Source organism: Astyanax mexicanus, chromosome 23 (assembly GCF_023375975.1).
Source record: "Astyanax mexicanus isolate ESR-SI-001 chromosome 23, AstMex3_surface, whole genome shotgun sequence".
In the NCBI taxonomy this organism is placed as follows: domain Eukaryota; kingdom Metazoa; phylum Chordata; class Actinopteri; order Characiformes; family Acestrorhamphidae; genus Astyanax; species Astyanax mexicanus.
This window is the reverse complement of record NC_064430.1, coordinates 22,169,039-22,185,000: the sequence shown is the minus strand read 5'-3', so window position 1 is coordinate 22,185,000 and position 15,962 is coordinate 22,169,039. Positions and strand designations below refer to the sequence as shown.

The following is a 15,962-nucleotide window of genomic DNA, read 5'->3' as shown; positions in this document are numbered from 1 at the left end:
AGAGAGAGAGAGAGATTCGCTTGTTCTGGTGAGAGCTCATATTCTAGTCCCATACATAATTCTGCAGCTCCCTCAGTGTTTTCTGCCGTATTTTGCGGCTAGCGCGAGCGCTTACAACTGACACCACGCACCGCGAGGTGCCGCCGCGTTTGTGCCGAATTCGACTCTCTGCTGAATCTGACTCCCGCTTCGCGGACAGAATCGGCACAGCACCCCCGCTGTAGAACTGCGGTAGTGAAAACAGCGCTTATAAATAAATTAGTTTAGTTTCACTTTCAGTTTTCGTTATTTTCGTTTTTTTTTTTTACATAAAAATATAATTAAAAAACAGACGCCTACATCTCGGACTATTTTCTGGAGCCCGGGTCGGATTTCGGGTAGGACCTCGGGTCATGTCGGGTTCGGGCAGAGGAGAGCATGGACTCCGGAGAGCAATCTCCAGCTACAAAAAAACGCCAGCGGGCATCTAAAGTTTGGGAGCATTTCACGCAAAAGGGCAACAATGTGGTCCTCTGCCATACGTGCAAAAGGAGCACTTGAAGCGCAAACATCCAGGAGCACTATGTCAACAGGGTCACACAGTAAGTTACCGTTTACATCAGGGTCTCCGCAGGTGTCTTTAAAAAGACTTAAGGCTGTCTACCAAAGGTTTTAAACCTGCCACAGGCAGAAATTATACATTTTTGGTTTATATTTGTGCATGGCATTTCGCAGATTCCAGAAACAGTAGCATTATTCATAAGTTCAGGTGTTTAGTTAAGCTAGCTGCCTTAAGTTATTTTAGCTAGCGCCGTCGGCGCTGCGGTGTTGCACCGTTTTCTGTCACCGTCGGAATTTTGTGACCAGTGCTCACGGTTATGAGCGTTCATTGGCAAAACGGAAGCTTTCTATACCTACACCTTACCCTCAGCCCTAAACTTAACCGTTTTGGCCAGTCGGGGTAAACATTAGAAACGAACACGTTTCGAATCGGCCAGTGCACCGGTCTGCTGAGAACTACTTGCCAGTGGTCACAAAATCTAGCGGTCACAGAAAACAGTGCAACACACGGTTGTGGTGTATGGGAGCTTACCATTTTTAGCGTTAAAGATCTAAACGTGTTGTACATGTAAGTGATTATAAGTGTGGGGTTTGGTTTAGTAGGCTTGTGTTGTTGTTGTTGTTATTATATATTAATATAGTAATTTATCATTTGCTTTAAAACGTAAAATAATAATTATTTAAATATGTTTCTCAATAAATAGATTAGTCGACTAATCGAAAAAAATAATCGTTAGAATAATCGTTTAAAAAATAATCGTTAGGGACAGCCCTAATATATATATATTTTATATGCACACAAGTCATATCTGTGTGGCTGGTCTAATGTCTAAATGCCTGCAGGCTGGTTCTGCAGGGCATTCAGTTCAATTAGCTTCTGCTTTGCTGCACCGGCAGCATGTGGAGCCCGTCTTCCCACAACTCCTCAGAGAAGACTGCTGAGCCTCTGTAGGAGCGTCTGAGGGTTTAATGTGTAAATAACACTTTCTCTGAAGTGAAAAAAAAAAAAAACTATATTTCCTTAAGAAATGACTAGTTAAGTACATAATTAAAAAGAATGATGTAAAGGATAAACCTTAAAATCTGGAATTAAACATGATCAAATCAGCAAAAACAGAAGGTGAGCTTTAAACTTCAAAAGAAACAGACAAAAAAAGAAATAAGAGGAACAGTAAAACAAAAAAACAAAGCTGTTAATTGAAATATAAAAGGGAAACAAAAAAAAGGCAAACAAGAGCCAGCAAGAAATTATAAAACATAAAAAAAAACACAGCTCTTCAGATCATGTTAAACTAATAATCACTGCAGGTTTTTGAGGTGAAGGTTCTGGTACCTTTCTTTGGAAGTCCTCGGCCCTTTCCCAGTCGGGACCTGCGGTCCAGCACTCTGCCCTTGGGGCTTGTGGGCGGGGCGACGGACCTGACGGCGTCCCCGTTGTCGCTGAGCGAGTCTCCCCGGCCCGAGTCTCTGGAGGAGTTCTTGCGGAGACGCCGCTTGGCCTTGGCCTTGAGACGAGCCTCGTGGACGGTACCAGCCGGAGCCAAGATCCAGTTCCCGTTTATTTCATCAAAAATTTTGGTTTGAATGCCGTTCTCCTCATTCCCAGACTGATCAGAGTCGCTCAGGGCAACTTCCTCTGTGTGTAGGAGAGAAGAAGTGTGTTAAAAGAACCATCCTCCTCGATTTAACACCAGATAACATAAAAAATACCTGAAGGATCAGAAATAAAGCAAGAGAATTTGTGACTAAGCTGAGAGCAAGTCATGTGTCACACACACACAGAGAATGAGAATGGAAGGAAGTAACTGATGTATGGCTGCAATTATTAGTCTCAATAAATCAAAATTATCGATTAATTTAGAATTTGCAAAGTACAAATCTCAGTGACTACTAATTGTTCATTTGTAACTGAAGTGCTGGAGAGTTCAATGCAAAGAGAGTTTATTTATTCCAGATGAGTTTGGAGATTTTCTATTGGTCTATTTATCAAGAGATTTTGACAGTGTAAGGCACAGTCTGTGTGCTCAAATTATGACAGACAGAGATTTGCACTAGCCTATAAGAGCTAAACACAAAAATCAACGTACCCACTGGGTTGGAGTTGAGCCAGGCCTCACAGTCAGTTGCCATTATTTGAGCGTGGGTGAGTAATCAGCAGCAGGAGGAGGAGGAGGAACACCACACAACCTGAGAGATTACACAGCATTTATATCAGTAAATAATCAGATTTTTGGCTTCTGCTTAATTTTAGGTTTAACTTCTGAAACCAATACAGATGATCTTGATCAGAGCTGGGAGAAAGAGCTGTCAGTAGTTATACTTGATGATTGGGATGAGGTCTGGGATAAAGCTAGGAAAATCAGTTTCAGTATACCTTATGTTAAAAATAAGTTTGACCCAAAACTCTCTCTCCTTACTGCCCAAATAGTAGGGGGCTATACACAGTGTATCTGGTCATGTTTTAAAATAGAAAAGTATTGATTTCAGTTTTGGGTATTATTTGAAAAATTTGAGTTGATACAGGCCTCAATAGTCTTTCATTCAATTTTAGGTATTCCAAGTATAACACTGAAAAATAAAAATAAGATAAGATTATATAAATATTCTGATTTATTCAGCAAAGAAGAATCTCTTACAGTCTAGGATTAGTGATGAGGTTCCCCCTGTTAAAAATTGGGATAAAATTGTGTATAGAGAGTGTATAGCTATGGAGTTTCTGATTGTATATTATATTCATCAACAGATTTATTTAACCAAATATGATAACTGATCATCTTCAATTTTTCAATAATTGTGATTGTATGCAGATAAATCTTCTATAAGATTATTTTACATATTTTGGATAGTCTGATTTGTATTTATTCTCTTTTTACTGGGATTGTTTATAAGTGTGTGTAACTTCAGTAATGTGGTGGATATCTCTTTTTTAATATTTTATAAATGAGTTTGTTTGTTGCTAGTTTGTCTGTTGATGCAAGTTTAAAATTGAAATAAACATATTACAAATAGCAATCACTTTAGTTAGTGAGTTAGTGTATATTTAAGGTAGGTAAATATTTATTTAGTTTGTTAGGGAGGTAAAGCTGGTTTCTGATTAACATTACCATCATTCCACCTTAAGCAGCGCAGTGGTACTGCAGGGCTGTTTAAGGTGGAATAGGGAAATTCCAGTACGAAGCCAAACAGAGCACAGTTAAATTAAATATCCAGGTTAAAGCAAAAACACATTTATCGCGGGAATTTCAGTGTTATATAGAAATAAAGACCAGCTAGCTAGTGTTAGATTAACGTTATAAAAACAGGATTCATTAATTTACTGCTGCTGTTAGCTCTCACATTAACGTCAATCTACCGTAGGTTATAACTCTATATGAATGAATGTAGGGTAACGTTAGCTATTTTAGCGCTAACTAGGTAAGATTAGAACCTAATAAATTGGGTTTAAGTCTGAACTACAGTCAGAAAATGCAGGAGAACTCAGTATAATCGTGTTAATTTATGGTATAAAACTGAATAAACGCTGCAGTTGAGTTAAAGGGTCAGCCCACAGCCTCCACAACATAAACAAACCCCCGCTGCACCAAAATAAAGCATTTATTCACAGAAATAAACACCCGAGCGCGATTACAGACACACTTTAAGATATAAAAACACACAAAACCCGCAATTAAACAATAAAAAGCGGAATAAATCACTTACAGTCTCCGGCCTGTTCGCTTTTTAAGTTATAACGCAGATCTGTGTCTCGGCTTTGTTCTCTACCCAGCAACACGGCCGCGTCCAGCTCTCCCTTCTGCTTTCTGATTGGCCCGGTTATTTAAGGTTGGGAGGCGAGCCCTCTGATTGGCCGCATTGTTGGAGGTTGAGCCGCAAATCCACCAATGAGAACACGGCGTGAGAAAATCGTTCTGGTGTTTTCTATGAGGACATGTCCGGGCAGGCCCCGCCCCCTGGCGGTGGAGCTGGGTACTGAATGGGCCCTTTTCACAGAGCTTGATGACGTGTTTCCGGTTTGGTTTAGCAGGGTAAACACAGCGGCGCTAGAATGGAGTTCACTGCTGTCTCTGCACAAACTTCTATTGATTTCTTTCTCCGACATCTCACTGATTATAGATGAGGTATCAGTAGCGAAAATATCGAAGGTTGAAAAGGATTACAAGCTTTTTGTCGAGGAATACATCTTTAATTTTGAGGGTAAGTAGTTATTTTTATACAAGTTAGCGAGGCTTCCAATTCAGTTAGGTTAGCTACCGCTAACTAGCGAGCTTGCTAACTTAGATAGACAACAGTACGTCAAGTAATGCTAAGTAGCTGTTTAGTTAATGTTTTCTTTTCTGTTTTAACCATTACTGTAGCTACTGCCCAGGATCTGATGTGCTTATTTAAGGCTTTGAGTTGGATAGAAGACAGAACTGTTTTTCCCTTGTATATACAGTTTCAAACACAGTGCAGGTGGTTTAGGAAAGTTAATCGACAGGGAGAAAAAAAATATATTAAACCACATTTAACCCTAGTTATCTTGTACGTAGGTGAAACAGTTCAGGTAAGCCTAAGATGATTCTATGTGTTGCTAGCTTCCCACTAGGTAGGTTAAGCCAGTGGCCAAAGTTAGTCGTCTGTAGTGAAGCAGATATACCAACCACTTAGAATGTAGAATGTGAAGGTCAAGTGTTAATTTGTCCATCATATTAAATTTTTGCTTGGTTTTTAGGAGGTTAACTTATTCAGGTAGATTGTTTAGGGTCAGCCAAGAGGTTAAAGATGTAGTAGTAATTGTGAATGGCTTAAATATAGATATGAACATTTGGTGCTTTTTGTACCGTTTAAAAAATGTTTCTCAGAGCTGACAGTATGTCTGTGCTTTGCATTACAGGTGACTTCATACCACCCAGATCCTGTGGAGGTAATAAAGACATCGTGCAAGTGTTGCGGGGAAGGCCTTTTCCAATCATACTATTGCTCTGCTTTATCAGATTGCCCATTAAAGCACCATGGGCTTTAAAACAGTCTCTCTCCCAGCAGCATGTTCTGTTATAGTTTGTTTTTTGTGGAAATATGGAATTTTCTAAATAAACTTGTATTCTTTGCTTGAATTGTCTTTTTATGTAGCGCAGAGCCAGCAACAAGCAAGAAAACATTTCAGTTCATTGACATTTTGTTTACTGAATCAATCTATTTGTATTGGGTGTCATGGAACTATTTTACATTTTAATTAACTTTAAAAATCAGGATATTTTGGGTAAACATAACATTTTGGTTGTGCTTCAAAAAATGCATAATTTCTGACAACTAGCTATATTGTTTAAACTGTATATTTAGAATATTGTATTTCCTGCAATGGTATGCCTAGTGAATACAGTCGTAACCAAATCATCTATGACTTTGTCTACAGATAAAACAAATACAAAGCACCTGGGACAAGAGGATTAAAATGTATTTCATTTATTATATTTATAAAACACTCAAATTTAAAAAATCTAAAAATACAAAAAACAAATGAAGCTCACATGGTAAGTTAAAGCTAAAATATTTAGACAGAATTTTGTACTGAGTCAAGGAAAATTGTGTGGAAAAAGTGGAACTCTTCTTTAGTTGAGCAGAAATGGTTAAGCCTAGGTTGGTCTGCAAGCTGTTTTATTTAATTCTCCAGCTCAATCACTTTTTGCTCCAGCTCCCTTATTCGTGCAGCTGCAGCGTCCACTTTGCCTGCAACAAAAGGGGGGAAAAAATACATTAGCTTAGTTTTATATTGACAGATAATCTGACAAAATTTAAGTCAAACTCTGAATTGACCTATATTGTACACCAATTACTAATTAGGTAAACTGGTATATTTTACTGTGCTATGTTTAGCTAACAAATACTGGTATTCTTTGGTATAATACATAAACCATACTTGTGCTTGGAAAGTTTTTAAACAACAAATGATATCTCGGACACAAGTCAGTAATTCAGGTAAACATGCCAAATTGACCCTTTATTTAGGTAAATATTGAATATTTAGCCTTTATTTAGGCAAGTTAGACTTCAAATAAGTATTTCAATTTTAAACTTTATTCAGGTACGAATTGTAGGTGTAGACTTTATTCAGGTAAGTATTGCATATTAAGACTTTATTTAAATAAGTATAGCATATTTAGACTTTATTCAGGTATTAATTGTAAGTTTAAACTTTATTCAAGTAAATATTGCATATTAAGACTTAATCCAAATAATTATATCTTATTAAGACTTTATTCAGTTATGAATTGTAAGTTTATACGGTTATTCAGTATATATTGTATCTCCAATGTTATTTTGGTAGGTATCCTGTCTTGAGACTATTACTCAGGTAATTATTAATTATTCAAATGGATATTTAGGTAGCTGGCTTGTGTATTTATTGTGTAAATGGATATAAGAGTTGTAAAATTACTCACCAGGAGACGGTGGACGGCAGTAATCGTGCTTGGCTCGGTTAGCATAGCTTCAGGTCCTCCTCGTCTCTCTGTCCCATGGCAGCTTCAGTGTTCAAACCGAGACGAGTACTTGCCCTCTCGTAGGGTGTCAGGCGGTTTTCATATCGACTCCCAAAATTATTCCAGGCGAATCGTGGTGAAACTGATTCCTGGCTCTGTTCCCTCCCGCTTTGACATATAGCTCATCCGGCCTGAAGTGCTGGCTACACGCATATGTACTGCCGCGCAGAACCGTAAATGTGGCATTTTCCTCTCTCCTAATTGCTCTTATCTATTTACCGCGTAAACGTGTGACATTTGGAAAGTCGTGGAAACTCAGGTTTGGTTGTTTGCGTTTGCTATTTGAGCAGAAAGGCTCGCTGCAGTAGCATTTCCTATGCTGCTCCATTTCGTCTATACGTTCTACACGCGTTGTTTACCCTGCTATTTTTTACTTCCGCATTCCAAACCCGGAAATGTGAAAAGGGCCCATCACAGAGGAGCAGCGTTACGTAACCGCTGCTGTGAACGAGTCCTTCATGAATCAATGAACCAATGAATCAATGAACCGATTCAACTGAACCAAACTTTTTTTGTTTATATTATAAATTATAAAAAGATTCACAGTACAATAATTATTCCACCAAATATTGATTTCTGGACTCTTAAAACTTTATGAATATGAACTTGTTTTCTTTGTATTATTTGAGGTCTGAAAGCTCTGCATCTTTTTTGTAATTTTAGCCATTTCTCATTTCAATAATAGTTGAAAATAACAATTTCCAATATCAACTTATGCATTTGCCCACTGTCAGAAAGCCTTCGCATCATTTCTTTAAACTTAATTTTCAAGATTTTATTTTAATTTGATGCTGCTGCATCCTGTGGTGTTTATAATTATTATTAAAACATTAAGACATTACCCCAAATATTAATGATGTTTGTACATACAATATTGTGTATAGACCTTATTCAAATCAACTTTTCTTCAACAATTTAAATATCATTAATATGGTTGTATTTGTCTTTTTTCACACACTGAAACAGAAAAAAGCTCAGGTTTCTCAAAACTGTTTATTGAAATATTTGCATTAAAACATCCCACAAAATATTTAAAGAAACTTCACAGATCTCAAAAGTGGGACAGCGATATTATTATTAATATACAAAAAAACACATTCTGCTGCTGTAATCTACTGCAATAACACACACTTCACATTTGTTTTTACAGGAGTTCATTTTAAATATCATAAATAACTCACATGGTCCAGTTCAAGTTTTGCTACTGTCTGAGCGTTATACACAGCATAGATTAATAAACACGCTTTTCCAGATATTAATTTAAGGCCTGGTCTGTCTGATGGACAGATTTATGCAGAACTGATGATTCTTGTTTCTTTATAAAAGTTGCACATTTAAAAAGCAGCTCTGTAAAAACATGGGAAATATTATCTTGACTTTACTGAGTTTATTTCTCCTCACCTGAGCAAAAAATATACAGATTGTATAAAAGGCACTTCATAATCAGAAAAATTGCGTCTTTATCCAGTTTCTGAGAACGTCCAGTGTACATCACATTAAAAAATAACCAAACTTAAATTCACATTCCTGTGAATCCAGCAGAACAAAAGCTACAAAAGGCAATAGAGACATATTTTATTAGTTAAAGGTCTTTTCTGAAGGCATGCTGGTGAATCTGAATATAGAAGTTGCACAGTAAAATAGATCAGTACTTTAGTTATTTAGTTCTTGTTGGATGCACTATGTTTTTCTTAGCTGAGCACATTTGGTAAGTGCTTATTATTGTCTTTTTTTAAATGTTGAGCTTTTTTTGGATCACATTCAATAAATGTAGAGAAAATCAGTATACAATGTATAGGAAGCCCATTCATTGCTTTTCTGAGGTAACAGGATAATTTTTAAAAAGATAATAATACTATATAGTATATCATAGGAAATTCCTATTTGTGTTTCCAGTACTGTACTCTTTTCCATAACTGTCATCGTTATTTTATTTTAATTGTGTAAATATTGTAAGATTTCACATCTTAAGCTACTCCAGTTGAGCAACTGTCTAAGTATCTAAATTTAATGTGTATTGGTGCCGCAGCCATCAGTGAGATGAGGGTCATGAAGTCATGACATCTGACCCCATTTCTCTGGATCTACATTAGTTAAGTCATTATCATGGGAAAACCTTAGTACAATTCCGTACAATAGACTCCATTGAACCTCATACAAATGATATTAATTAAAATTCCAGCTTTTAGCATTATCCAACCAAAAGCCTCTTCACGTTTTCTGTTTATCAGTCATGTCCTTTAAACGAACACAGAGACTTTATAGAGAATTAATAGAGAATTTATAATAATTACACAATCTGTGCTGAACTGAATAATCACATATGTATTCTCATTCACAGTTATACGATACCAGGCTGCAGATCACAGTCGGACCCCTGATAAAGTGACAGTCTGACCTGTTTTAAAGGCACAGTTTGGTTCAGATCCGCTGTGTAAAACCTCTGGATTCAGACTCAGGATTAAACATGTGATGTTCTGATCTGATCCAGAGGACTGAGATCAGAGAAAATCCTGACATATTTTACCAGATTAGCCAACGGCTACTTTAGAGGAACAGTTCAGCAAAAAATCTAATAACCCTGACTGATAACTGACCCCGCATCAGTCCATCAGCCGAGATTAATCTGAGATCTGATGTGTGCTTTAATAGTTAAAAACAGGAGATGCTAGGCTAATGTAGCTAATATAGTAATTCTAGTACTACAGTGCTAAAATGCTGTATCTGTATTTACTGGAGCGTGCAGAATTATTGCAGAGTAGAGCTGCAACTAATGATTATATTAGTAGTCGAATAATCTGCTGATTATTTTTTCGATTAGTCGATTAGTCTACGATTATTTCTGCAAAGCAGTTGATATAATAAAAGCCCTATATTTTAATTAAATAAAATGTTCAGTAAACATTACTTTAACATTTTTAAAGCAACCGATTTCGTCAAATTATTTAAGTAAATGTGAAGTAAAGTCAGTTTATCCAGGTATACAGTGAAGTATCTCCTGTTTTACACTAGAAGAAGCACAGGTTAGATATCAGACATGATTTGGAATAATCAGCAGTGAAGAGGCTCTTTATTTATTTAACTGATTAAATGATCTGATCGATTTCTCTTCCTTGATCGATTTTCTTCTTCTGGACTCGGCATCATCCAGTGAGATCCTCCCTCTGTAGTCTTTCAGTTCAGTGCTTTCCTTCCTCCATCATCATCCCCTCTCTCTCTCTCTCTCCTCCGAGTTCTCCATGGTAAACCCCGTCTCTTTCTTTTCTCTTCTCTCCGTCTCTTCTGTTCCCTCTCTCTCTGTATCTGCTCTCTGATTCGCTTTCCTGGGCTGTGAGTGGAGCTCAGGTCCTCTGGGCGCCGCCTGGTGGCTGTAAGGTCTGAGGTTCTGATTGGTTCACTCGGCGCTGGCTGGATCTGAGTGGAAGTGCAGCAGACTCTCCTCTGCCAGCTGAGACAGATACTTCTGAAGAGACACAACAAACACAGAGCTTACATCACTGAGAGGAAAACGCTTATTATATTATTAAATTATTATATTACAGCAGCGTGTCTGAAACAAACCTCAAACAGTTCAGTGCATTTCCATGTTCCTTTATTACAGTATATTACATTACATTACATTACATTATATTACATTTGGCGGAAAAAGTTGCTTTTTTATCCAAAGCAACTTACAATAATAATGATGTACATTTAGCGATAAAGGACATAAAAGTTCAAGGTAAAAAATATTTTTAGACAGGAATAGTGGGATAGACGAGAAAATTAGGAAGAGCAGGAATGAGGTTAGAACTACAGTATTTTTCACACTATAAAGTGGACTTAAAATTCTTTAATTTTCTCAAAAATGATCAGAGCTCCTTATAATCCAGTGCTCCTTATGTATGAATTCTATCAGTCAAGTATTAAGGAGCAGTAAAGTCACTCCACTGAAGTACAGAGTTATACAGGAGGTTCAGTAAAGTTTCTCCAGCACAGAGACTGGAGCAGCATTAGCATTAGCCGCTAACCACTATTTCTCTGATCAGAGGGGAGTATTATTGGCCTGTAGCCTGCTGCTAACCCTGGCTAGCACTGCTGGAACGGTCAGCTATTAATGTTAATGCTCCAGCCTTAGTGCTGGAGATATTTGGGAATCTAAGCTTACTGTAAATAAACAGAAGCGCTTTACTCACCCAAATAAACAGTTTTCAGGAGAGAAATCTGTGTGCTTTTTTTGGCTCAGTGCTCTTTAAAAATAAATAAATACGCGGACTGTGCTTAAACCATATATATGGTTTTCCTTCCCCCCTCAGTGTAATCAGTGATCAGTGTAATTTATATCTATATATGAATATGTACTGATGTATAATCTATCAGTATTGATTTGTATTTTCCCTGGCAGTCCTGGCTACGTATATAGTTTTAAAACAAAACAAAATGAGAAGAGTGATGTACAATGTTATGATAAAAGCTCACAATAAAAAATATTGTTCACAAAAAAAGAAGCTAAAGTCAGTCTCTCTCTCCCTCAGCTGTCTCACTCTGATTCAGTCTGTTCTCCTCTGCGGCCGGGAGGCAGCTGTAGTTCTGCTCCTCTGAACGGCTGCAGTGGTGAGATATAATGGATGGTTTTGGAGCAGTAGAGTAATTTAACCCTCTCTCTCTCTGATTAACGCTGTATCCTCTAGTTATAGACTGTAGTGTGTGTGGGCTGAGAGAGCTCTGACTGATGGAACAGCTGCAGGTTCTGCAGCTCTAATCCCAGCAGATGCTGAAGAGATCTCCACTTCCTTCCTGAGTCCGGCCGGAGAGCCGGGCCGTGTGTGTGTGTGTTTGTGTGTGGGCAGGCCTGAGTGTGAAGGTGAGTGTGAGAGTGAGTGTGAGAGTGAGTGTGAGAGTGAGTGTGAGGGTGAGAGTGAGTGTGAAGGTGAGTGTGAGAGTGAGTGTGAGAGTGAGTGAGTGTAAGTTTGAGAGTGAGTGTGAAGGGTAATGTGAGAGTGAGTGTGTCAGTGTGAGTGTGAGTGTGTCAGTGTGAGTGTGAGAGTGAGTGTGAGAGTGAGTGTGAGAGTGAGTGTGAGGGTGAGTGTGTCAGTGTGAGTGTGAAAGTGAGTGTGAGTGTGAGAGTGAGTGTGAATGTGAGTGTGAAGGTGAGTGTGAGAGTGAGTGTGAGTATGAGAGTGAGTGTGAGAGTGAGTGTAAGTGTGAAAGTGAGTGTGAGAGTGAGTGTGAAGGTGAGTGTGAGAGTGAGAGTGAGTGTGAGGGTGAGAGTGAGTGTGAAGGTGAGTGTGAGAGTGAGAGTGAGTGTGAGAGTGAGTGTGAGAGTGTGTCAGTGTGAGAGTGAGTGTGAAGGTGAGTGTGAGAGTGAGAGTGAGTGTGAGGGTGAGAGTGAGTGTGAAGGTGAGTGTGAGAGTGAGTGTGAGAGTGAGTGTGAGAGTGTGTCAGTGTGAGTGTGAGAGTGAGTGTGAGTGTGAGAGTGAGTGTGAGGGTGAGTGTGTCAGTGTGAGTGTAAGTGTGAAAGTGAGTGTGAGAGTGAGTGTGAATGTGAGTGTGAGAGTGAGTGAGTGTGAAGGTGAGTGTGAGAGTGAGTGTGAGTATGAGAGTGAGTGTGAGAGTGAGTGTAAGTGTGAAAGTGAGTGTGAGAGTGAGTGTGAGAGTGAGTGTAAGTGTGAAAGTGAGTGTGAGAGTGAGTGTGAGTGAGTGTGAAGGTGAGTGTGAGAGTGAGTGTGAGAGTGAGTGTGAAGGTGAGTGTGAGAGTGAGTGTGAGAATGAGTGTGAGAGTGAGTGAGTGTGAAGGTGAGTGTGAGAGTGAGTGTGAGTATGAGAGTGAGTGTGAGAGTGAGTGAGTGTGAAGGTGAGTGTGAGAGTGAGTGTGAGTGTGTCAGTGTGAATGTGAGTGTGAGAGTGAGGGTGAGTGTGAGTGTGAAGGTGAGTGTGAGTGTGTCAGTGTGAGTGTGAGAGTGAGTGTAAGTGTGAAAGTGAGTGTGAGTGTGAATGTGAGAGTGAGTGAGTGTGAGAGTGAGTGAGTGTGAGAGTGAGTGAGTGTGAAGGTGAGTGTGAGAGTGAGTGTGTCAGTGTGAATGTGAGTGTGAGAGTGAGGGTGAGTATGAGAGTGAGTGTGTCAGTGTGAGTGTGAGAGTGAGTGTGTCAGTGTGAGTGTGAGTATGAGAGTGAGTGTGAGAGTGAGTGTAAGTGTGAAAGTGAGTGTGAGTGTGAGAGTGTGAATGTGAGAGTGAGTGAGTGTGAGAGTGAGTGAGTGTGAGAGTGAGTGTGAAGGTGAGTGTGAGAGTGAGTGTGTCAGTGTGAGTGTGTCAGTGTGAATGTGAGTGTGAGAGTGAGGGTGAGTATGAGAGTGAGTGTGTCAGTGTGAGTGTGAGTGTGTGTGTTAGTGTGAATGTGAGTGTGAGAGTGAGGGTGAGTGTGAGAGTAAGTGTGTCAGTGTGAGAGTGAGTGTGAATGTGAGAGTGAGTGAGTGTGAGAGTGAGTGAGTGTGAGAATGAGTGTGAAGGTGAGTGTGAGTGTGTCAGTGTGAGTGTGAGTGTGAGAGTGAGTATGAGAGTGAGTGTGTCAGTGTGAGTGTGAGGGTGAGTGTGAGAGTGAGTGTAAGTGTGAAAGTGAGTGTGAGTGTGAGAGTGAGAGTGAGTGTGAATGTGAGAGTGAGTGAGTGTGAGTGTGAGAGTGAGTGAGTGTGAGAGTGAGTGTGAAGGTGAGTGTGAGAGTGAGTGTGTCAGTGTGAGTGTGAGTGTGAGAGTGAGTGTGTCAGTGTGAGTGTGAGTGTGAGTGTGAGGGTGAGTGTGAGAGTAAGTGTGACGTTACACTTTGAAGGCATTTTACCTTCATCCTCCTCCCAGTCCAGCAGGGGGCGACCTCTCCCAGACCCCCGCCTTTCTCCCCTCTCTCTCTCTCTCTTTCCTGAGTGTTGTGGATGAGCTGTGCTGTAGTAACTATAATAACAGTGGTACTGTATGTGAGGGTAATTGGGTGGGTGATGATGGCGGGGTAATGAAATCTGTCTCCAGACTCCGGCCAGGTCTCAGTATCACAGCGTGCCATTACTGTTCCTTATCAGTGCACTTATCTTACACTGCTGACACACACACACACACACTTACAGCCCCGTGATGCTACACACACACTTACAGCCGCTAATATTAATCAGGATCTCACTACAATACAGGGATCAGGTGGCGCTACTGGAGCCTCTGGGTCTACACTGTGCTGAACTTTGCTAATCAGAGGAACACAGTGCTGACAAACATTAACAAGGTCAACAGATCATTCAGTCAGATCTGTGTTCGAGTTCATTTGACACCAGAAAGATGTTGCACTGAAATTCCTGACCTGCACTAAATTCTAGCTGAAAAACGGTGAATAAGACATAACACAATGTACAGGTGTTGGAGAATGAAAGTAAAACACCTGGTTTTTAAGCACAATAATTTATTGTGGTGACGGACAGTTCTGGTGGAAACAGGAGAGTTGAGATGCACATTGAATTCTGCAGTGATTTGATCAGCCGTGGTTACAGCGTCCACAGTTTATCCTGTTGGATGTGGTTGGTCTTTCTTGGTGGTGTGCTGACATTACCCTGGATACAGTGGCTCTTGATGCATCACAAAGACTTGCTGTCTTGGTCACAGATGCTCCAGCAAGACGTGCACCAACAATTTGTCCTCTTTTGAACTCTGGTATGTCCCATAATGTTATGTGCATTGCAATATTTTGAGCAGAACTGTGCTCTTACCCTGCTAATTAACCCTTCACACTCTGCTCTTACTGGTGCAATGTGCAATTAATGATGATTGAACACCAGGCTGCTCCAATTTAGCCATGAAACCTAAAATCCCACACTAAAATGAAGACAGGTGTTTCAGTTTCATTGCCCGACCTCCAACTTTTTACCTGAATGAACCCTGATGTGTCTGAATGCCTTTTATTGTCAGGCAAATGTATTATTTAAGGCCTCTTTATCTTTTCCTCTGGTGTGTTTTAGATCAGTAGACAGGTGTTTTAGAGGAGCTCATGGTTGATAAGAGTTAGTACAGCTAATTAATGTGTTAATAAATGAAGCACTAAGACCATATTAAAATCCCGTTGCTGTGTGTTTATGGAGGTTTACCTGCAGGTTCCTGTAGTGAACAGTGCTGCGGCAGTGCGTGGTCTTGGCCGTGTCCTCGCTGGTGTAGAAAAGGCCGCAGAGTTTACAGAAGAAGCCGGTTCTGGGTACGATGAACTCCACACCTGAAACAGAACACACAGATATAAACCACCATGTTCTCACAGTGCTGCTCAGCTGAGATAAACTCATGTAAAGTAGAGTTATTTCAGATAATTTTACGGTAGAAACATCCTGTATCAGTCCTGCAACATCTAACCAATCAGCAGAGATATGACAACGAGCTAATTACAAACTCATGATCAAACCCATACCCAGCTTTACCCAAGTTTCAGTTAGTACAATGTTTTCTGAAATATACAGATAACAATCTTAGAACATTAATTCTGTTTAGTATTGTGGATGTTCTAATAGGATTCTTATTAAACTTTTTTTTCATTTTTAGTTTTGGGAATATTACTTATAATATTTCCATAACATTAGTATTAAATATGCACACATACTTACAGAACGTTCCTGAACCATTATTTCTAAAATATTACAGGCTAACCCACCTGAAACCTTTTCAAAACGTTCCTGAACGTTCTTCTAAAGTTCTCTGTTTGCTGGGTAGCACCATCTGAAACACCACTGCAACCACCCTAGCTATTATATAGAAACAGCACCGCTTGTACATTCAATAGTTTAGCTTATTTAGGTTTCTAGTTTGTTTTTAATTTCTGTCACATTTTACTTGTTTGCGTCTTCATTATTTGGTATTTTATTATTTGACTTGTCTTGTGTCTTGACTACCTTTTGTCTGTTGTTGC

General features: G+C 39.4%; 2 protein-coding genes and 2 long non-coding RNA genes across 6 annotated transcripts in view; 1 reads left to right on the top strand and 3 right to left on the bottom strand.

The window, feature by feature from the left end:
• The window catches only part of pdcd4b (programmed cell death 4b), a 16,136-nt gene extending 11,792 nt beyond the window's left edge, over positions 1-4,344 (bottom strand). The window contains exons 1-3 of the mRNA XM_007257606.3: positions 4,240-4,344; positions 2,628-2,727; positions 1,874-2,176 (exon numbers count right to left, since the gene is read on the bottom strand). Of these exons, the coding sequence (XP_007257668.3) occupies positions 1,874-2,176; positions 2,628-2,670 (346 nt within the window). The 5' untranslated portion in view covers positions 2,671-2,727; positions 4,240-4,344. The remainder of the gene's footprint in view (positions 1-1,873; positions 2,177-2,627; positions 2,728-4,239) is intronic.
• A 173-nt stretch (positions 4,345-4,517) lies between these two features.
• LOC111193166 (uncharacterized) lies at positions 4,518-5,627 on the top strand. Its single transcript, XR_002650295.2, has 2 exons — positions 4,518-4,734; positions 5,414-5,627. It is a non-coding gene; the product is annotated as an uncharacterized LOC111193166 (long non-coding RNA).
• Positions 5,628-5,966: 339 nt separating this feature from the next.
• Positions 5,967-7,468, bottom strand: LOC111193164 (uncharacterized). Its single transcript, XR_002650294.2, has 2 exons — positions 6,960-7,468; positions 5,967-6,246 (listed from the first exon to the last, which is right to left on the bottom strand). It is a non-coding gene; the product is annotated as an uncharacterized LOC111193164 (long non-coding RNA).
• Positions 7,469-8,032: 564 nt separating this feature from the next.
• Positions 8,033-15,962, bottom strand: part of rbm20 (RNA binding motif protein 20) — an 85,755-nt gene continuing 77,825 nt past the window's right edge. For all 3 annotated transcript variants that reach the window (XM_049471100.1, XM_022665369.2, XM_049471101.1), the window contains 2 exons: positions 15,157-15,278; positions 8,033-10,521 (listed from right to left, as the gene is read on the bottom strand). In XM_049471100.1, the coding sequence (XP_049327057.1) occupies positions 10,453-10,521; positions 15,157-15,278 (191 nt within the window). In that variant the 3' untranslated portion in view covers positions 8,033-10,452. The remainder of the gene's footprint in view (positions 10,522-15,156; positions 15,279-15,962) is intronic.